The 23,392-nt window shown below is 46.5% G+C and overlaps 1 protein-coding gene and 1 long non-coding RNA gene across 3 annotated transcripts in view; one reads left to right on the top strand and one right to left on the bottom strand.

Moving 5' to 3' along the window:
• Window positions 1-3,731: 3,731 nt before the first annotated feature.
• Window positions 3,732-21,599, bottom strand: LOC142480281 (uncharacterized). The gene is made up of 3 exons (XR_012794939.1): window positions 21,356-21,599; window positions 6,919-7,326; window positions 3,732-3,830 (listed from the first exon to the last, which is right to left on the bottom strand). It is a non-coding gene; the product is annotated as an uncharacterized LOC142480281 (long non-coding RNA).
• The window catches only part of ERICH5 (glutamate rich 5), a 45,499-nt gene continuing 43,041 nt past the window's right edge, over window positions 20,935-23,392 (top strand). Inside the window, exon 1 of one of the 2 annotated variants that reach the window (XM_075582664.1) lies at window positions 20,935-21,186. In XM_075582664.1, the coding sequence (XP_075438779.1) occupies window positions 20,937-21,186 (250 nt within the window). In that variant the 5' untranslated portion in view covers window positions 20,935-20,936. Of the gene's footprint in view, window positions 21,508-23,392 lie in introns of both variants that reach the window. The other variant, XM_075582665.1, reaches the window with a different exon arrangement.

Genomic DNA, 23,392 nt, shown 5'->3' with positions numbered 1-23,392 from the left:
CCTGCGCCCCCCTGCCGGCAGTTCCCCTCTCTCCGTTCCAATCCCACTCCCTCTTACCTCGGCTCTGGCATCAGCATCTTGACGTCACATTGCCATGGCGACGCGTCTAAGAAGCCGCCGTAGCCAAGGTAAGTGAGGTATACAGAGGCCTTCGCCACTCCCCCGGCACTTAATTTAAGTGCCTTCGGGAAGCGCGTGGGGCCTCTGTAAGCCCACCTCCCGCAGACAGTCTCGAGTCCCCCAGTTTGCGTACCGCTGTGAATACAGTAATAGTGCAAAGTAAATGAGTACTTCAGTATTAGGTAATACCTTTTTTTTATTTGAACCAATAATTGATATATTATTGACAAGACAATAATATCAATTGTTAGTCCAATAAAAAAGGTATTACCTAATACTTATGTACTCATTTACTCTGCACTATCGCGGCTATTTCTACTTAATTCATAGTCAATCATAAAAACTGTGTTTAATGTAAAACCTGGAATGTGTAAACAGGTAATGCACGCATGCAGAATCCCTCATTCCTTAACTTTACCAAAGAGGATTACAGAGTATTAACCTAAAATCCTAGCTCTGTGCCAAGGAGAAGAAACACATTCTATTAATCATTTTAAGAAAACACTTTCTGAATGAAGAATTTAAATGACTTGTAGGCTACAGCTCCCCAAGTCCCCATTTGCACGTCCCCATCTTTTCATAACGCTGCTATCAAATGCACTTTCCACCTCTACTCATACCATTATATTTTATACATGTTATATGTGGTACTAATTACTTATGCTTATGTAGCAGAGTCCCCCAACCCTGCTTCCGGTGCAGGGGAACTGCTCCGCTGCCAGCTGGTCTACGGACCTTGCATCAGGGAAACTGTGAGGACGGCCATCTTGGAAGTTGCGTAACTACAACTCCCAGAAACCTCGGGACTAAGTTGCAGCGGCCATATTGTACTAGAGACTACAAGTCCCAGAATGCCTGGGAAATGGGCCGGGGGATTTGAGGAGGTTCTGCCGGAAAGGAGGGCGCGCAAGGGGAGGAGGATATCCTCTGGGACAAGGAGCCAGCGTGCAGTTTGAAGGAGGTGGCAAGACAGAACGTAGTGTCCAGGGAGCAGTGCTTCCTGGACTAAGCCCAGACCTTGCCCCTTAGGCCCCAGAAAGGCCCTGAGCCAACCACAGCTTAAGTATTGTAAGGAAGGCCCTCAGATAGGAACCCTCCCCACCGTAGTACTACCGCTACACTGCTGCGCTGGTGGGTGGACGTCCACGCGGCGGACTGCGGCCTGGGACAAGGCTGCAAGTATTCAGAGTTTCGATTCCTCTGTGGTATAAGCGCTCTAATACTCAATCCACATCATATAATTCATCATATATATAACTCCATAGCACTGGTATCGGGGGTTTCTGTAGTAATATCCAGTAGTGTAGTGGTATATAGTCCTTAACGAAACCTATATTCCCTGAAGGGGCAGGGCAATGAGAATTAACCCACTACTCCACCCCTCATTGGGATAATCCCTGGACCTCCATAGACCACACAGATGATGCAATATTATATAAGGTTTATTTACTCACATCTCTGGAGTACAGGTAGGAAGCTGGTATTGCTGTTCAGAACGTGTTGACAGGCGTATGTGCGAGCTGCCGTTTGCCTATTGGGCGATATGTCCTTACTCGTGAGTGTCCTTAAACCGGGGTATGTCTGTATAAAAGTAGTGGTACCCTCACACTTTGACCACTGATTAAATGTTAATGCATTGGGATACCAAAAATAAGATTCAAGCTATGGATAAATAAGATCCACGGACACGACCAGGCAACGTTGCTTCTCCTATATCTACCATTAGGAGGCACTCTAAACACATCATATTAGTTAAGAAACTGAAGATAAGCTGGGCCTGCTGGAACAGATGGAAACTTTAAGATGCATTACTAGTTCAGTGCCTCTTGAGATGCCATGTCTTGATGACACCGTAAACTATATTACATTGATTTTAATATTTAACTAGCTGATATACCCGGCGTTGCCCGTGAGTTAAATTTCCCGCTCCCTCCTCTCCCCCTATTTCTGTGCTCCCCCTCTTTCTCAGTTCCCCCTCCCCAGAGGGAGGGACAGAGGACAGGAGGGGGAGGACAGTGGGCAGGAGGGGGGGGGTGGGGACAGTGGACAGGAGGGGGAGGGGGACAGTGGACAGGAGGGGGGTGGGTACAGTGAACAGGAGGGGGGGTGGGGACAGTGGACAGGAAGGGGGGGGGACAGTGTACAGGAGGGGGGGACAGTGTCACACACACACACACACAGTGTCACACACACACACAGTGAGACACAGACACACACACGTCTCAGTCCCGTGTGGCGCCTTTCTCGGGCTCAGGCCCCGCCCCCCTCACCTCCCCCCCCCCTGCAGTCCCGAGCGGCGCCTTTCTCGGGCGCAGGCCCCGCCCCCCCCCCGCAGTCCAGAGCGGCGCCTTTCTCGAGCGCAAGCCCAGCAGTCCCGTGCGGCGCCTTTCTCGGGCGCCGTACCCTCCACCGCCATCCGCAACATGCAGAGGCAGGAGGAGGAGGCGAGAGTGCGGCGGGAACAGGGGTGAGCGGGACAGAAGGGAGTGGCGGAGCCTGGTGATGCGGGTGATGGGGGGAGCCGGCGGGAAGGTGAGCTGGGGGGGTTAGGGTGGGGAGGTGAGCTGGGGGGGGTTAGGGTGGGGAGGGGAGCTGGGTGAAGAGGACAGTGGCCGGGTGCTTGTGCGTGTGTGTGTGTGGCAGTTGGGTGAGGAGGAGAAGAGTGGCAGTTGGGTGACATCAGAGCCATAGACCCACGCAGGCCAATGAGAGGCGTGCGGGGCGGGGCGGGGCAGGGATACGGAGCAATCTGATTGGCCACATCTACAACCCCACAAACTTCAGATTTATATATTAAGATGAAGGCACTGTCTATCTTTTGACAGCATTATAATATATGGAAACAATTAACATGTTTATATGTAATGGCAGATCCCAGGCACTATAATGTGTTCAATTACAACAGGAGCTTCCAAAGTTATTCCCCACAATGCTTTGCATCCACAGTAGCAAGGCATTTGGGACGTGACTTTGGACGCTCCCCCAGTAATTGATACCTATACCACCACACTGAGATGCAGTTTGGGGCCTTTTTAAGCGTGTGTTCTCCACACGAGCTTAGGACACTATACTGCTTGGGATCGGAAAGGGAGTGACGTCACATCCTTTAAAAAAAAAATAGAAGATGTCACATGGTTTACTACAACCAATAAGATTGGGGGTGTACCATGTCATGCCTCACATGGATATCTCTGATGGAAGGTCCGTACGAGTCTGGGAGCATGAAGATGGTGATGAGGGATCCAGGAGCGTTCCTCTGGTCCAAAACCTTTCCAGTATAGATCCTCTAGAGGTCCTGGAATCCACGATGGACGGAATCTCATATTCCTGTTGCCTTTGTACGAGAAGGGGAGCTGGAGGTGAGGAAGAATGAAGAAAGCGAGAACTGTGGAAGGCAGGTTTCAGTAGGGAGACGTGAAAGACAGAGGGGATCCTCATTGACGAGGGAAGACGTAGGTGATATGCCATTGGGTTGACCTTCTCTATTTTGGGAAAGGGTCCAAGGAACCTGGGTGCCAGTTTGAGCGTGGGCACCTTGAGGCATATGTTTTTTGATGACAACCACACCTTATCTTCTGGACTAAATTCCTGGATCTTGCACCGGTGACTGTCTGCCTGAAGTTCCTGTCTGGCTGTTGCGGTCTTAAGATTTTCCTGAATCCTTTTCCATGACTCCTGTAGGAGATGAATTCTGCTATCCGCAGCCGGCACTTCAGAAGAAGATGTGGACATCGGAAAGCAGGATGAGTGGAATCCGCAGTTAATGAAAAAGGATGACTCTTGGGTGGATTCTGAAACTACGATAATGGTTCCCCCCCGGCATGCACCAGCAGTGGACCCGGGATTGGGGGGCCTGACCCCCAAGTACACTCCCAAAGTCCCCACAGGGCGTCATGCTACCCAGTATGCCCAGAATCGAGACCCTATTTTCACACATCCCCTGATCAGTTTTTGATCCGCATATAAGCAACTTTACTGACCCTGGCCCCTGTTCTACAGCCTCCACTTGCAACCCTCCTTCTCACCATCCAGGTCGCTCAGACCAGCTCCCAAACATGCCCCAAAAATGTCCAATGTAAATGCCAAATTAAAATGCTTGGCCTTGAACTGCGAGTAGCATACCCTTCCAGTGACCTGAACCAACCCCTCCAGTATTAGAGGTGCAACTGGCTTCCTGCTATCTTGCACCGCTTCACCCCTCTTTAGTCTTGCTACAATTCACATAACCGCTAAGGCCCTAGTAGGATCTACTCTCCCCAACAGCCTCATGAAAAAGAAAACACTCACAGCTTCCGACCCGCTCGATAGGCCTTTTTGTTTTAAGGTAAGTACATACGCTACTAAGGCCCCCACCTCTGAAATGTCCTGCCCAGCTCCCCTAACAACTCCTGATACTCGCACCAAGCAGTCGCATGGGTGCCCCACGTCCCGGGAGCCATGGAAGCAGTGGTGGGATTCAAACATTTTAGCAACAGGTTCTCTCTCACTGGGAGGGAGGAGAGAGACAGGTGGGGAGAGAGAGAGAGACGGGGGAGAGAGAGAGGTGGGAAAGAGATACAGGGTGGGGGGAGAGAGAGAGACATTGGGAGAGAGAGACGGGGGAAGAGAGATGGTGGGAAGAGAGACCGGGTAAGAGAGCCCAGGGAGGGATAGAGAAAGACCAGGGTGGGATAGAGAGTAGAAATTCCAGGGATGGGAGAGAAGGGAGGGGAAGGGGACTGAGAGGTGCTCCCGCATCAGCAGAGGTATAGAGAAAAATAATAATAATGAGCGTATGAATAGGACCAAAAGCTGGTGCAAAAGGGGATAAGGATAACTATGAACAAACACACAAGAGATTCCCCCTTGAATGCACTCAGATAGGTCAGTGGTAGTGATATGATTAGTACATTAAAAAACCTTTAATCACATATAAAATGATGTTGTAAAGAGGGACAAGGTAAACATAGTCCAGGACCAGTCCCTATGGGCAAACCAAAGAATCTTCCTGCAAACAAATAGACGGAAGATAAATACAGATAGCACTACATCAAGACGCAGTGGGCCAAGTGGCGAAGGTAATCACCCATAGTTACCTACAGAAAAAGGTGCTAATCCAAATAATGGATGTCCTTATGTCTAAAAAATCAGCAGACCTCAGCGGATGCAGGCTGCTGATACTGAGTCTGTAGGGGTGAATAGCTTAAAATGAGCCGGTCCAGTGGTAAGGACCTAATATCAATGGCCCACACTGGAGTATGATGTAGTGTGAACCCAGAAACGGTGAAATACACATAATCAAAAACAACCGAATGGTGCACATAAAAAACACATACCCGTACGTAACTAGATGTGGTTATGGTACTTTACGTAATAGTGTAGGTTCCTGTCAAGGCACAAAATGTGCTATACTAGTGCCCTGAGGCACGGTTCAAGGACCGTATCCAGTTAACGCCTCCACAACATTGTGACAAGTTGCACAGAAATCACACATAATGAATTGGAATAGAACAGCTTCAATAGGTCTCGTGGTGAGTGATGTTACTGATACTGCATATTGAAACAACAGAGGGATGCTGTATGCATGATAGTAGATACATATGGTGTGCTAAACCGCAGGTAATTATAGCTCACTATACTAACATGCACACGTATATCACTAGATAGTGGTGTAAAAAAGTTAAACAAGTTATACCCGGGTTAGATGATAAGTGTAAGCCCCATAGATTTACAGATACAGTAAGTGAGGTTGCCTTGTGTGTTAGTGTGGCTGTATGTAAAAGGGCAGGCACCAAATGTGCTATATTAATGCCCTGAGGCACGGTTCAAAAACCGTATCTAGTTATAGCCTCTACAGCACAATGGTAAAACACACGAAGTTAACACACTCAACCTTGCATTAGTAATGCTGCAAAAGTAAATCCCTTACTAATGATGTAAATGAAGGTAAGTATATACTTCCCAGGCAAGAAGGTCAGTAAAAAGCCTGTGCTGTGGGGACTGAAAAATAACAATTTACTACCACATACAGATGTAAATCAACTATAATGGTGTTCAAACAAAGAAGTAGAGCTGTAGCAAGTACAGCAGTATGGAGAGGGTATAATGCCTCTACTTGGCCATGTGACCTATAATGTCCGTGGAGAGTCCAACCGGACACATTAATGAGATATTTCACTTAGCTTGTGATGCTCTGCTAAGCATATCTGTAGTGGCTCCACCGGGTCCCGCTGTCAGGGGAAGTGGAGGCGGGTTACCGAGGTGTAGTTACCGAGAGACAGGATAAGTCTCTGATTCTAACTCGGCAGCGATCACACTCGTGTGTGGCGTCCATCCGGCATGGTGACGTCACTCCGTTCCGGTAACCTGACGCACATTTCGCACGTTTCGCGCGTTTCCGCGCTTTCTCAAAGGTACTGGCACGTAGTGAACGTGCACATTAAGTAGCCTAAGGTAGCCATGGCAACCGAACGGGAGTGTCCTCCCTCTGTTGGGATAGAGAGAGACCAGTGGGGGATAGAGAGAGACCAGGGGGGGATAGAGAGAGACCAGGGGGGATAGAGAGAGACCAGGGAGCGGGGAGAGAGAGACCATGGAGGGGGAGAGAGACCATGGAGGGGGGGAGAGACAAGGCAGGGGGGCAGAGAGACCAGGGGGAACCAGTGCAAGACAAATGTCCCTAAGTGCAACCTGCAACCAGTGCAAATACAAATGTTAAAGTTTATTTCTGTCAGCAGTACAGGACAGAGCATGGGGGGGTGGGGGGAGAGGGGGTGGAAGGGGTTGCCGGCAGTTTAATGAAGCCGCTGCCACACTCACATGGTACACTGAAGATTGGTCTCAGGAACAGAGCAACAGCAGGTAGGTTCTCCTTCACTTCTCCAAGCGCTTGATGGAGTGATGCCAGGGTTCCCCTCCACAGCGCTTGTGCAGCAGGGCAAAGCATACTCTGGGCTTCCATACCCCCCTGCTGCCGAGAAGGTGAGAGAGGCAGAGTGGCTTCCCATGGGGTCCTCACACAGCAGCAGGACACAGAGCGGAGTTCTTGAGGGGGGCAGGTAGAGCTGGTCGCTCCGGTTCGGCGAACAGAGAACATTTTAGGAACCGGTTCACCCGAACCGGTGCAAACCGGCAGAATCCCTCCACTACATGGAAGTCCCATAATTCTTCCGGGCATCGCGGGATGATCAGCTCTGCCTCCGGTTCCAACCACTGGAATTCCGCAAGCTGTAACAAATCATCAGCAATGGTATTAGCGACACCTGGGATATGACGAGCTTTAAAAGCTATATTCAGCTTAAAGCAAGCCAGTACAAAACTGCGAAGCAGAACTAACACGGGGACACACGACCCACAGTTGTTCACCACCTCCACCACCCCCATGTTGTCTGATCAAAAAGTTACCCTCCTGTTGGTGAAAAGATGACCGCACAACCTCACAGCCACCAGCAGAGAAAATAACGCCAAGAACATCAGGTTCTTGATCAACTGAGTTTCTGTTTCATTGAACAGGACACTGTTCAGCACACCACACCCCGTTGTAATATGCCCTAAAGCCTACTGACCCCGCTACATCGGTGAAAAGTTGTAATTCTGCATTCGACGATGGCCACACCCTCCAAAATGTCCGCCCATGGTATGTTTTCAGAAATTCAAGCCAGACCGCCAAATCTTTGCGGCTTTCAGTGGTGACTCGAATAAAGTGCTTTGGGCCTCTCACCCCTGCCGTTGACGCTACCAGCCATTTTTAAAACACCCGCCCTACCGGTATAATCCTTGCAACAAAGACCAAGTGGCCCATGAGCAACTGAAAATGCCTCTGCAACTTCTTCTTTAGCGACCTGAATTCCACCAGAGAATTCAGCAGCGCAACCAACTTTTTCCCCAGAAGCCTGTACTGCATGCGGACCGAATCAATCTCGATCCCCAGGAAGCTGAGGACCATCATTGGACCCACGGTTTTCTCTGCTAGCGAGACCCCAAATTCGAGTGCCATCACCGAAAATGTAATCAGCTATCTGGTTCACAAATTTGAGACACCCGGTCACACAAATAGGAAGACATCCAAATGATGCATGACTCCTGCCACCTGCACCCTCTTGTGCACCAACCACTCGAGAAAAGTGCCAAATGTGTTGAAATAATAACAAGACAATGCACAACCCATAGGCAGGCATAGGTCAACAAAGTACTGCCTGTCCAACACGCAGCATAACAGGTGGACGCACTGTGGATGCACGGGTAACAACCTAAAGGCGGATTTAATTTCCGCCTTTGCCAGCAATGCACCTTGCCCCATCCTGCCTACCAATGCTGCCACCTGATCAAATTGTGCGTAATTAACCAAGCAGAGCTGCCTGCCTATTTAGTCGTTCACGTCAAGTGCTGAATCAGTCTAGAAGCCCTGTCTCTTTCTTGGGAACAACCCCTAATGGGGAAAATCTCAAGCCAAGCAGAGGGGGAACAGAAAATGGGCTCGTCGTCCTCCCCAACTCTACTTCCTTCAGCACTTTCTCCCTGGCTACCACCCTCTGTTCCCTAACCAACCACAGGTTACACCCTCCCCACCCCCCCCCCCCCCCCCACCCCTGCAATTCCGCCTGTACCTCAAATGGGATCTGCAACCCCTCCCAAAACCCGTCCTGTAGCGTCTCCCTGCTAGAGTACTTTTCCAGCCACTGGGCCATCTTTTCTGCACTCACCGGAGAAACCGCCCTTCTGACTAACCTGCTGCACTGCTTTCAAAACCCTGTGCCCGCTCCTCTGGTAGCACCTGGATGCCGAGTGAGCGAAACCACAAAAGGACCAGTCATGCTGGAATCTGCAGCCCTCAAATTTACATTTGCCCTCGCTAGTTATTGATGGAATTTCTATTTTGATCTTCGTGCTATTCTCTCTGTCTTCTTAGAAGTAGAAAGTCAAAATCCTAATCCACGCCTAAAGCGGACACTGTTGCAAATAAATATTACAAGATATTAGTTGCTGATTAGTTGTAATATAAATCATAAGAAATAGTGTAAGTGGCTGATTAATGATGAAAATCATGTTTAGTTCTCTCAATATAACGTTGTTACTGCAGTGTTGCTCAGTGTAGAAATTCTTAGTTTTCATACTTAACAATAATGCTTATGTATAAAGGAAAAAATTGAAATACCCTTTTTTTATATAATGTTTCCTGTGTAATAAATCATGCAGTGTCAGAAAATGAATAAAATAATGTGGTGATGCCAATAGTAAATGCTCTTTATATGTGTCACATTTACTCGAGTTATCAACAGTTTATAAATGCGTGCTGTTCGTTTTGCAAGTTGTATTGTATTGTATGTCTTTATTTATATAGCGCCAAAAGTGTACTCAGCGCTTTACAAAGAAAACAGTACAGGGAATTATAATAATAAAATAAGTGCAGCAAAATCAGACAATAGGAAAGGAAATCCCTGCCCCAAAGAGCTTACAATCTAAGAGGTATGATGGTGAACTTACAGAGACAGCAGGTGAGGAAATAAGTGCATAAGATGGCAGAGCTTGGTCACAATTGTTTGGTAGGAGTGACTGAGTGTGGGACAGTAACCATGAGGGCAGGCTATTGGGATGCTTGATTTGTGGGGCAAGTTTTAACGTTAGTCATTATTTACAGGGGAAGAGATGGCAGGGAGGCATGGGTGAGATCAGGTGTGTATGTCTGGGTTCAGGCCTAAGAGAGATCCCCAGCAGCAGGAAGGGGTAGATAGAGGGTGTGAATAGAGGATTTGTGTCGGTGTTTTTTAATTGAGGGGTAAAGAAGTTGTTGGGAGAGAGGTGTATAAATAATGGCGTAGTGGGGAGTGGGGAAGTTGGAGAGAACAGAGAGGTTCACAAAGGAGTGAGGAAGCAGTAAAACAAAAAAAGCAGTAGGGAGGGCATAGTGAGATGCAGGAGTAGAGACTTCCCAGGTACTGGAGGATAGAAAGAGTACAAATAATCACAGCTTTTGGAAAGTTAATTTCTCACAGTTGAAAAGTTGTTGTGCAGAGTCCAGATCTAATTTGGGGGATGGCAATTACCACACAATTTAGCATTCTAGCACGAAGATAGAAGAAATGTTGTTTGTGTTAAAGCAGGAGAACTGCAGGCTGTAACTGTTTTTTCATGCACCTGTAGGCAAATCCTTCGAACATAGTCTGATAATCCTTGATGTGAGATGACAGCTAAAGCAAAACAATAAGTTGACGCTCGCCTTTCACACATGCACAGTCAGCGTTTTTTCCCTGGTTAAATATTGTCACCCTATAGTTAGGTAAACTGGTCATTACCATATGATTTGCATGTGAGTAAGCCTAAGGTCCCTTAAAATGTAAGGATCTGTTATTGTTAAGGAAAATGCCAGGACATTGTTGCGCTTAGCACCTTTGTTACGGATATGGATACGTTCAATTGAGATAACAGAACATTAAAAAAATTGCGACGATTTGAGGATCTACGCTATGTACATTATTAGTTCTGAGTGACTAAAAATCATCAGTACCTGAACTTCATTGTACATTAACTTGGTGAAGCGACCAGCAAGGTAAAAAATATAATAGATGCTGTAGAAAAATGAGACTTCCAGGCAAGATTTCCATATAACCAAAAGAATAAAACTGGCCTGCATATTTAACCTCTTGGCTGTCAGAAGGGTCAATAATAAAGAAGTTAAATAACCCTTATCAATACCCCCATATTTTAGGTTTCAAATGTGTCACCCTCATTCATTGGAATGATATATCTTGTTTGTACATTTCGTTTGTCACTAAAAGTATTAGTAAAACCTATCAACGTAAATTTCACAAATCTAAGGTGTGGTTTGCACATTATGCTTCATCTAGCTTATTCCCTTTTATGAAACCACTTTGACAGATGCACTAGAATGTCATGCGGAGGCCACCTGCCTTAATCACGCTCACATCTTGCATTTGCAAATGAAATTAAAAGTGACAGGCTGTGTTTGCTGATAATGAACATGATGACATCAAATGCTAACAAGCTCATCCAATTTTCATCGGGTCATGCACAATCTTATCCTCTTTTTGGCAGGCAAACAAATATATCTAATTGTTCAAAGCCGCATATTAGGATAGGAATCTGGAACCTCTATAAAAGTGTAGATTTGCTGAAACAGCATTCATGTGTTTGGTTCGTATAATCTCACTGGGTAAGGTGTTCTAAATGCAAAACATATGTTTGGAGAAAATGTTGTCAGGGACTTAACCTGAAAAACAAGGTTTCAAATTACATTGCAGTGTTTCCGTCTATCGCAGTGGGTTTCAACCTTTTTTTTTGGTTAAGGAGATCAGAGACAGTATTAGAAACCCCAACCCTCTCTATTAGCGCGTCTGAGATCAGATGCATTGTAAGGAACCCCAACCCTCTCTAATAGCGCGTCTGAGATCAGATGCATTGTAAGGAACCCCAACCCTCTCTAATAGTGCGTCTGTGATCAGATGCATTGTAAGGAACCCCAACCCTCTCTAATAGCGCGTCTGAGATCAGATGCATTGTAAGGAACCCCAACCCTCTCTAATAGTGTGTCTGAGATCAGATGCATTGTAAGGAACCCTAACCCTCTCTAATAGTGCGTCTGAGATCAGATGCATTGTAAGGAACCCTAACCCTCTCTAATAGCGCGTCTGAGATCAGATGCATTGTAAGGAAGCCCAACCCTCTCTAATAGCGCGTCTGAGATCAGATGCATTGTAAGGAACCCCAACCCTCTCTAATAGCGCGTCTGAGATCAGATGCATTGTAAGGAACCCCAACCCTCTCTAATAGTGTGTCTGAGATCAGATGCATTGTAAGGAACCCCAACCCTCTCTAATAGTGCGTCTGAGATCAGATGCATTGTAAGGAACCCCAACCCTCTCTATAGCGCGTCTGAGATCAGATGCATTGTAAGGAATCCCAACCCTCTCTAATAGCGCGTCTGAGATCAGATGCACTGTAAATTCGTCTATATTTGGTACAATTTTCAAATGACCAGAAAATTGCAGGGAACCCTTTAGAGCAGGGGTGGGGAACGTCTGGCCCTGGTCCGGCCCCCGGGAAGTAAGCCTGCAAGAAAGGTTATAAAAAAAAAAAAAAAAACCTCCCCCTCTCCTGATTGGCTGCCTGTGCTGTCACTCTGCCAAGATTTTTTTTTTTGGCCCGCCTCTTCCTACATGGAGCAAGTGTATGGTGCAAGCCGGGCCTCCCCTTCCCTCAGCACTGCCCCCCTCCCTTCTCTCCTCCAGTAATGCCGGGCTCCTTAGGTTCCGCCCCTCTGTCCCTCCCTTTAGGCTCCGCGGGCCTGCCAGCCTCATCTGCAATGGCCATGCTGCTCCAGCTGCCCATTCCCGGGCCCCAGGTAACCCACATGCCCCCTTATACCCCCTCCCAGGCACCTTACCCACCCCAGGGGGGGAGAGGCCTTATTTTTGTGTGTGTTTGCAGAGGTGGGCTTATTGTGTGTGTCTGTCTCTGTCACTGTGTCACTGTGTGTGTCACTGTGTGTATGTGTGTCAATGTCACTGTGTGTGTGTCTGGCACTGTCACTGTGTGTGTCTGACACTGTTACTGTGTGTGTCTGGCACTGTCACTTTGTGTGTCTGTCACTGTCACTGTGTGTGTGTGTGTGTGTGTGTGTGTGTGTGTGTGTCTGACACTGTCACTGTGTGTCACTGTCTGTGTGTGTGTCAATGTCACTGTGTGTGTGTCACTGTGTGTGTGTCTCACTGTCTCTGTGTGTCTCACTGTCTCTCTGTATCTGTGTGTCACTGTCACTGTGTGTCTCACTGTCACTGTGTGTGTCTGGCACTGGCACTGTGTGTCTGTCACTGTCACTGTGTGTGTCTGACACTGTCACTGTGTGTGTCTGGCACTGTCACTGTGTGTGTGTGTGTGTGTGTGTGTGTGTGTGTGTGTGTGTGTGTGTGTGTGTGTGTGTGTGTCTGACACTGTCACTGTGTGTCACTGTCTGTGTGTGTGTCAATGTCACTGTGTGTGTGTCACTGTGTGTGTGTCTCACTGTCTCTGTGTGTCTCACTGTCTCTCTGTATCTGTGTGTCACTGTCACTGTGTGTCTCACTGTCACTGAGTGTGTCTCACTCTCTGTGTGTGTGTGTCTCACTCTCTGTGTGTGTGTGTGTCACTGTCACTGTGTGAGTCTCACTGTCACTGTGTGTGTCTGTGTCACTGTCTGTGGCTGCATCCTCCCCTCCAAATTCCATCAACATGGCTGCGCGACGTCACGTAATGCCCATTGCCATAACAACGAGACGCTCCATGACGTCATGCGGCATCAAGTTGACATGACAACGGGACGTATTATGGCGCCGAGGCATCACGTGATGCCACATTGTCATGGCAACATGGCACTGCCTGACGTCAGTGTCTCGTTGTCATGGCAACGGGGTGCGTCACGTGATGTAATTTGTTTTATAAATAATTTTTTAATGTGTCCCGGTTTTTCATTTTGAAAATCTGGTCTCCCTAAGCAAGTGGTAAGTCTGCTCCATGCCTCCGATTGCCCCCCCCCACCCCCTGCTCCGATCCAATTCCCCCCCCCCCTGCTCCGATTTCCCCCTCCCCCTTCTGGCGCACGTCCAAGTCCAGAGCAGCAGCCGCCTAGGGTGATAAAGAAGCTGAGTATCACCAGGGCGGTGCGGGTAAGCAGCGCTCCGGGGGGGGGGGGAGAGGGTATAAGAGTGGGGCTTGGGGGGTGGGGGGGGGGAAGGGGGTATAAGAGGAGTGGGGCTTGGGAGATGGGGGGGTGGGGGTATAAGAGGAGTGGGGCTTGGGGGATGGGGGGGGAAGGGGGTATAAGAGGAGTGGGGCTTGGGGGATGGGAGGGGGAAGGGGGTATAAGAGGAGTGGGGGATAGAACGAGTCTGCGGAGGGAGAGACACCTCACTACCGTCTCTCTTCTTCTTCCTCCCCACACCGGGCAGCAGCTGCGGAGGAGGGCACCTGCTCCGCAGTGCCGCAGTGTAAGATGAGAGGGAGCTATGCAGGGCCCTGACAGGGGAAGGGCAGGAGGGCCCTGGGACACCACCAGGCATGACGCCTAATCCCAGTATCATTGGTCTCCTTGACTTCAATACATGTTGTATGATTAACTTTTGCAGACACCCTCCCAAGTGTCAGTGAGTCACCCACCCAAGTGTCAGTGAGTCACCCACCCAAGTGTCAGTGAGTCACCCACCCAAGTGTCAGTGAGTCACCCACCCAAGTGTCAGTGAGTCACCCACCCAAGTGTAAGTGAGTCACCCACCCAAGTGTCAGTGAGTCAGTCAGTCACCCAAGTGTCAGTCAGTAGTCACCCACCCAAGTGTCAGTGAGTCACCCACCCAAGTGTCAGTGAGTCACCCACCCAAGTGTCAGTGAGTCACCCACCCAAGTGTAAGTGAGTCACCCACCCAAGTGTCAGTCAGTGAGTCACCCAAGTGTCAGTCAGTCAGTCAGTCAGTCACCCACCCAAACCTGGAAAACCAGTTGCGAGTAGCAACATCATCAATACCAGCTAACATCACACGCCTCACCAAAGAGAAGCAGTTCCAGCCATCACATTAGGGGTTAGTTAATTAAATGTTTGACCAAATATAGGAGGCTAATTTTTAAGTTGATAATATTGTATGGCCCGCGAATGATGTTATAAATATCCAAATGGCCCTTGGCAGAAAAAAGGTTCCCCACCCCTGCTTTAGGGGTACCAGTGGGAACCCAAACGTTCCTAGAAAACCTGGTTGGAAAACTTATATTAAAGGAAGGAGAATTCAGGCACTCCAATGATCTTTGGGGAAGAATAAAGGTCTTTTTTCAAGCTGGATCGATGTTTCGATCTATACAGATCTTTATGTTCCTATCTATACAGTTAGTATTTATCTACGGTATTTGTGCCTTGTTATTTCTATCAATATTATATGTCACCATCAAATTATTAAGTGAAATGTTTCAGGCAATGGGTGAAGGGAGGGAAGCGTCTGGCGGGCAAGGAAGCAGGAAGCAGCACCCACCCCGTCAAGGTCAGTCACCCACTCACCCACCCAGTCACTCACCCACTCACTCACTCACCCAGGCAGTCACCCAGGCAATCACCCACCCAACTCACCCACCATGGCAGTCACTCAGTCACCCACCCACCCAGTCACTCAGTCACCCACCCACTCACCCACCCACTCACTCACCCACTCACTCATTCACCCAAGCAGTCACCCACCCACCCAACTCACCCACCCACCCAGTCACTCAGTCATCCACCCACTCACCCACCCAGTCACTCACCCAAGCATTCACCCACCCACTCAGTCACCCACCCAGGCAGTCAGTCAACCCAGGCAGTCAGTCAGTCACCCACCCACCCACCCAGGCAAGCAGTCAACTGTCTTTTGTTGAAAATATAAAAATAAACAGATTGCATTGTAATGTTTTTTTCTGTATTACAATAAGAAAACAGTTAAATAAAAGTTGCTCGTTAACAAAAAAATTTTCGTGGTAGGGCGCTATGGGTTTGGGGGGAGGGGGCTGCTCCTTTCATTTGTCCTGAGCTCCATGATTTCTGTTGGCGGCTCTGTCCCGGAGGCCTAACCACCATCCCCGGCACAACTACCCATACCCTGACCCCTTCTACCCATTGATTATCACAGTGGTAAACCATGCCCCCAATTTGGGCATGGATTGCCACAATGAAAGGGCAACCTAACAAAAAACAAATAACAAAAAATACAATACATTACAATAAAATAAAAAGAAACATTTGCCTAAAAATGCATTGCTTGTCACTGTGCTTATCTATACCCGGAAAGGGGCATAGATAAACACATTGGCAGTCAATGGTAGCCTAAAAAAATACGCAATTAAATAAAAGCCAATCAATGTGTTTCTTACCTTTGCTGTCTTCACCCCGTCCTACTCAGGCACCATCTCTTGACCCACGACGCAATGCTCCTCATCAGCCAATGCGCAGAAGTCCACAATAATATGTTGATTGAAGAGACATCTCCGGCAAGATCTTTCCTTCTTTTCTCCTGTCTTCTCTGCTGTGTAATCCAAATGGGCCCCGGAGATGTTGCCCCGACGTCTTCTTGCCGTCAATTGAGACAGGCCAGGCCTTATATAATGCCTGTGACGTCACATTTTGTGTCAAATGGTACATCACCAATCCGATTGGTTGGTGTACCATGTGACAGGGTCCTTTATTTTAGAATGTGACGTCATGAAAAAGGGAGGGAAGCCAGTCAATCAGGTAGTATATACTTCCCTCCCTTTAAGATGACATCACTTCAGGAAAAAACAAAATGGCAGCCATCACATGGTACACCAAGCAATCGGATTGGTAGATATACCATGTGATGCCTTTCCTTGTGACACCATCAAAAAGGGAGGTAAGATAGCCAATCAGGTAGCATGCTTCTCTCCCTTTTTGATGACGCCACAGCACTACAAAAAAGGAAAGGCATCACATGGTATACCCACCAATCCGATTGCTTGGTGTACCATGTGATGGCTGCCATTTTTTTGTTTTTGCTGAAGTGACGTCATCTTAAAGGGAGGGAAGCATAAACTACCTGATTGGCTGGCTTCACTGGGAATTCCTCTGCGTATGCGCTAGCGGAACTGGGCACCTCTGGGCATGCGCCGGTGGAGGTGGCCACCTCTGCGCATGTGCAGACAGCGTTGGCCGGCTCTGTGCTGGCGCGTAAGGTGCAGGCTGCTTCTGCACATGTGTCTACGGGGCTGGACGTCTCTGCGCATGTGCGAACGGCCCTAGGCGCGGATAGGAAAAATATTTTTGGTGCCTGGCTTAAGGAGTAAAGATTTTGTACCTGGGGTTTGTGTCTGGAGCAGGCCACCGGATGGCACAACAGCGCACGGTGCTCAGTTGCTTGGCGAGACAAATCAATTTGATTTTGCTTGCGCGTCAAGCGAGTGGTTCGCCCAATGAGGGCAAACCAGCTCTGTGACGTCATAGCTGCGCCCCTGACATGCCACCCCACGCGTGCAACTAGTTGGTCAGGAATCGCCCATGCAACCTGAGCGCCTGACGTCACGGCGCTCGGTTGCACCCAGGCCGCGGCCTTATCGTGCACCTCATGTCTGGAACAACCTACTAGAGACTCTGAAAGTCGCCACTAGGCTTCAGCTAATTCGCATTTTAATCTTGTCTGTAACTATTACATGCACCCATAACATATATTATCTCTAACTGTCCATGAAATGTCTGTTCATTTAATGTAACTGTAACACAGGTTCCCCCCCCCCCCCCAATCGCATATAGAATGCATGTGAGGGAAATCTAGATGTATTACCAGGCGTGTGGTGCTTTACCTGTCAGGCTCACAGGAGGCCTGAGCCTCCGCTGATGGGAACCTGGGGTGTATCCTGGAATGATCTTCTCAATTACAGCGCTTCCACTTGTGTAGGATTCTAGCGTGTGGAGTGACCCCTGACACAGGCCCCACATAGAGTAACCACATACACCAGTGTATGTATATATATATATATATATATATATATATATATATATATATATATATATATATATATATATATATATATATAACAGTTTACTATATGCAGATGATGACTCAGGACACATAACCATAACATCAATACATCACAATAGTGTCACCCCTGTAACACTGGGCCTCATAGGCCGTAACCCTACACCATATCTTCCAGAGTCCCAAGTGACCCAAGAGTCCCCCTCCCACCCAAATGTGAGACAGCGCTGCCCACTAAGTTGAGATGAGGTTGGTGCACTTGGTGTATGATGCAGGTACCTGGCGGGTATGTCCACACCCGGACGCGCAGATGCGTTGGACTTGAGATCCCTTGCTCCAGAAAGATGATCCCACGTTGCGATCCGCCTCTGCGTGGGGTGGCTCCCGCTTGGAGTGATCCACCTTGAAATGTCTCTGCCTCTGACACTGCAGAGGATGATTCACCTTCACCAAGGGCTGGGATGTAACGCTTCCTGGCTGTGATCCTCACTGGCTAGTTCTACAGGACCGTGTCCCTACCGAAGGAGCAGTCCCTGTAGCAACCACAAGCTGAGGGTAAGTAGGGCCTAGCTGGGGCCTAAGGGGAGATTTCTGGCCTAGTACAGGGGCTACTTGCCTCCCTGCACACATACATTCTCCCCTCTCTGTGTCCCAGCTTCTACTGACTCACTGACTCAGCGCACAACAATGTATCTTTCCCTTCAGGGGAAGCTGTAAGCCCTATTGGCTGCTGTGGCATCACATGTGCTCCAGCCCCTGGGAGTTGTAGTTCCCCTCGGGCCTCTTTAGCATTGGGGCCGTGTGCGCTATGTATACTGCGCATGCGCGACATTGTAATGGCTACCACTATCGCTAACTGCGCATGCGCAACTATGGGCCGTTCCTGCAGTATGGAGCACCAGGTCTGCCACTTTTCACTCTTAGTAATGGCCGCTGCGTCGCTTCTGCGCATGCGCGAGCCTCAGCGCATGCGCGAGCACATCTAAAATGGCGGCCCCCTGCAGAGGGAGCCGCCGGCCAGCACGTCGCCACCTGCAACTACCCCCACCATGGCGAAGGTAAGGGAGGGGGAAACGGAAGACCGGGGAGCCAGAGGGGAACTGGCTACATAACAATGTGTAAACCTCTTTTGGATTACTAAACCCTTAAGGGGTTAACTGTGTGGGCTCATACAATGTAACACAACTTCCCTATCACATGGTGTACTAAAAAAATGTTTCTGTGCGCCAATAAAAAGGTTGCTATAAACCCTACGAACAAAAGCGGAGAACCGTCTCCTAAACCAGTGCTCTAGGAAGGTAATGAAATATATCCTACATGAATGCACTGTTGTTGGTGTATCCAAGTAAATAAGTGTGAGTACTACTGAATAAAGGTCATTTGTGCCCAAACATGAGGGTATGTAAAGAAATTTGAAACTGTATGGGATGTCAAGGAAACCCGTGACAGAAGGGAACCTGACCCCTGAAACAATAAGGCAATACAAAAACCCTTTGAGCTAGACCATAAATATGAACAAAGTGTTCGATATATGAGATACTCACGACCTTCGTTGAATACAGCTCCTGGTGCATACAGTAGAGGCAACTCTTATTCGAACAAAAACCAGTGGCAATTCCCCCAAAAACCCAGGAAACAACCAGGTACATTCTGAATACATGCCTTAAACTTTCCTTAAACTAGCCCCAGCATTTCTGCATTGATTAATGGCCTATCAGATTAACAGCGGGGGTCCCTGGCAGTCCCATTCAAACTGAATTGGAATGCCAGGGATCCCTGCTGTGTTAATCCTATGGGTCGTTAGTCAATGCAGAAATGCCTTAAACGTGCCTCAAACTTGCCCAGAACATACCCAGCACATACCCAGCACATACCCAGAATGTAACCCGGCTAGTTTACGGCAAATGTTAGAATAAACGTTGCCTCTACTGTACAGCGTGCTCTCAGTAGATCAGAACAAGAATTCCTCCAGAGGGGGAAGATAATGGCGGTGCACTGCGTGCCAACGAGTGCTTCATGCGTTTCGGATGCAGGAAAAGGAAACGGATGCTGGATCACTATCTCAAAAGAATCATTTAATGAACATGGAGCAACATAAAACTAAAACAAGTAGTCTTGAGAGGAACTCTGATGCGTTTCGTGCAATCCTGCATCCGGAACGCATGAAGCACTCGTTGGCACGCAGTGCACCGCCATTATCTTCCCCATCGGGAGGAATTCCTGTCCTATAAACCCTAAGAAACTCCAAATAGTGTTAGTGCACTAGTGCTGTTTATCAACCCAAATTTTTTTTTCATGTATCACCAATGTTTAATTATATAGGTAAACAAAATGTATTGATCATTTATTGTGTGTGTGTGTGTGTGTGTGTGTGTATATATATATTTTTTTTTTATTATTATTATTTTTCGTTGGTTTACACATGTGCTGTCATGTTGTTTGAATACAATCTTTTTGCTACATACTACTGAGTGCTGTTTCTTTGCTTTCCCTGCTGGGAAGGCAATCTGTTGCATATACTTGTCTTATGGAACATGCACCTGATGATTTCGCTCTTTTGCTTGGAGTGCCAGCTGTGCTCTATCTGTTTATATATATAGTCCTATGACATAAATTGTTAGTCCAATAAAAAAGGTATCACCTAATACTGAAGAATTCATTTATTCTGCACTATATATATATATATATATATATTTAATTATTTTTCTTGCTGATACTAGTTATAAATACACAGAATACGGTTTACATTGAAATTGTATAGATCAGGTGATCAACATGAGGAAATGCATCAAAGATTATGTCAAACGGCAAATTACTCATCATATGTAGGGAATTACAGACCGGCCTTCATACAAACAGTGCACCTTTTTTTTCTTTTTACTGTTAGCGATGAAATGTGGACGCACGCAGTGTTTCATACCTACTCCAGCTCAGGAAAGCCAAACTTAAGCACCAGGATGACATGAGTGGGAAGTGGCGTTTGAGATGGAGCAGAGGCTGAAATGTATTAATCATTTTTATTGCCATTGCTTTGCACCTTGGAAGTGGAACGGTTAAAACACCGCAAATCTGTTAAATGCAAAGATTTTGTATTTTTTTGAAGTATTATGATCTAGTAATGGGTGAAAAATCATACAAACAGAAATGGAGAAAAAGGGGGATAAAGGGTTGTGGATTTATCCATTAGGTTTGATATAGAGCCTGATTAGAAATGAGGTACAAAATGAAGAGGATTTGATCAAAGGAACCCAATAAAACTTTATGGCAAGTGTATTTATTTTTCTAAGGGTACACATACATTGTTGAGCCTCTAGTTGCCCCGGAGGCTGCAGTGCTACTGGTACTATGATATCAGAGCAGCCCTGTGAGTACTGCGCATGCGCCCATCCTCCCCGGGAGCATTCTCTCGCGCGCGCAGCTCTGCTGGGGGGGCTGTGCAGTTCGCATGAGCTGCAGCAGCTGGAGGTGCTGCCTATGCTGCTGTTCATATGGCAACCGGTCGCTGCAAGTAAACATTCATCACCTGCACCCGGAACGGCACAAAAGTTTCGTGCAAGAAGAAAAATCGGCTTACAACGCTCACTGCAGAGCTCCTGTAATTATTCATCTTGAAACTAATCGTCAGTCCCTTGTTCCTATTAGTTTGCACTTGATCTTCTTCTTCTTATTATTATTAATAGTACCATTGCCCTGGCAGTGCACCCTCTAATCTTTTTTGATAGCAGTTGTTTTTTTTTTTCTTCGTTGATCACTATTGGAAATACCTCTGATTTTTATTCATTGCGCTGTTTCCTCTGACCGGTCTGGAAGTAGCTGCAGGGAGGGATGGGTTGCTCCAGCAGCACCGAGACCCTCAGTCAGGGGAATAACCGACCACCGGCCAAGTCCATCGAGACCAACGGAGCCAAGAGAAGCGGTGAGCAGCACACATCACGTGATACAGAGGCAGCGGCACCGTGTCCGCGGACCTTACACTGTATAGCACAGAGCAGGGTCAGAGGGGGGCAGGCTCCCATGTGATAAGTGATGTTCCCAGGTGTTCTGTCTTGCCATGGAAGGCATGGAAGTGACGGCCCCTCTCTGGGAACTAGGTGGCAAAGTCTATGCATAGTGTAAATGTGACAATAAGAATTGTAAGTGAAGAAAGGAAATAAGTGTTATATGGGTATAGCTAGATATATAGATGTCTACAGTATATTCAATGTGTGTACAGTATTATATATATAAATATATATATATATATATATATATATATATATATATATATATATATATATAAAACAACAAAAGAGAAGTGCATGTGATATATATATATATATATATATATATATTAAATATATACATAATACACACACACACACATATACACACATATACACACATATACACACATATACACACATATACACACATATACACACATATACACACATATACACACATATACACACATATATATATATATATATATATATATATTTATTTATTTTTCTCCCAATTTACTAGTTCGTGAAATGATGAAACACAGTTAATATGCGTTTCCCCTTGGAGTGCTCTACAATTACTGGATATTTTCCAGTAATAATTGCCCAGAAGTTCACATACTTTGCTGTACGTTGGGGTCTTGCAGTAAAGACTCCAATTTACAACTGAATTCTCCTTTTAAAGTTGAGCATTGTTTTATGGACTAGGACAATTGTTCAACAGATGTTTCATGTGAGTTTTGATATCACTGAAATCTCTTCTGTGTGTGAAACAATGAAGAATTTATAGAGCATTTCTATTTAATACGAAAACTCACATCCTTTTAAAATACAAGTGTTTACGGGACCTGTAGTATTAATGTAACACTCCATATTTTTTCATTACAATGTTTACTGTCACCCTTACTATGGCATAAATAATGTCCTGGTACACAGGGCAGTTCAGAATGATCTAAATATCAGTTGTTAGGTGATAGTATTGATTTTCTGTATAGTGAGGACATCAACCAGATTGTAACATAAAATTAGTGACTGTACTTATATATTACTTGAAATTTCCCTCACCCCATGTACGTTCCAATGAGAAAATAGGACTGGTTCAATCACAAAGAAAGGCCTGGGATTTTATTTTCAAGCAAAGGCTACCTACATCAACCAACTAAAATGTCAGTTAATTCAGTGTAAAAAAAAAAGTATGTTTGTACATTTGATGTTAACATTAACAGCCATTTTTGTTCTTTTATAATGTAAAACATTGACACAGTGTATCCCCTACATTTGTATTCAGCACGTTTATACTCCTGCCCAGTGTAGCCCTACAACTCCAGTAAAGAAGGCATATTTGTCAGATCTAATTCAGTTTGTACAAAAGAAGGATTTACTATGTGTCCTGTAAGTAAATGTAATACCTACAGTATGTATCTTTTAATTTATGTTAATATTGAAAAAAAATGAATAATAATGCATTTTATTTTTTACATATTAATTTCAAGTTGTTTCTGTTTATTTTAAATATTACACACACAAAAATTGATTTTTAAAAAAAAAAATTAAACGCATATTCTTTGTGACCATAATTGACCACAGTTCTATTGCACTTATTTTTGGTTTAAAGGGAACTTTGGTACAGTATAATTTAACCCAAAGAGCAATGTGATGAAGAACGACTCAGTACTACAGTATTGGTGTTCAAAAGCAAATAGTTGTATTGTAGATACAGAAAAACCCCAACATTTCGGACCTTTATCAGGGCTGTACTAATACTGGAGTGCTGAGTGTTCCTCATCACATTGGACTTTGGGTGAAGTATTTCTATGT

The sequence above is a fragment of the Ascaphus truei genome, chromosome 2 (genome assembly GCF_040206685.1).
Source record: "Ascaphus truei isolate aAscTru1 chromosome 2, aAscTru1.hap1, whole genome shotgun sequence".
NCBI classification, from domain to species: Eukaryota; Metazoa; Chordata; class Amphibia; order Anura; family Ascaphidae; genus Ascaphus; species Ascaphus truei.
The sequence above is the reverse complement of the archived record's forward strand: the minus strand, read 5'-3'. Positions and strand labels throughout refer to the sequence as shown.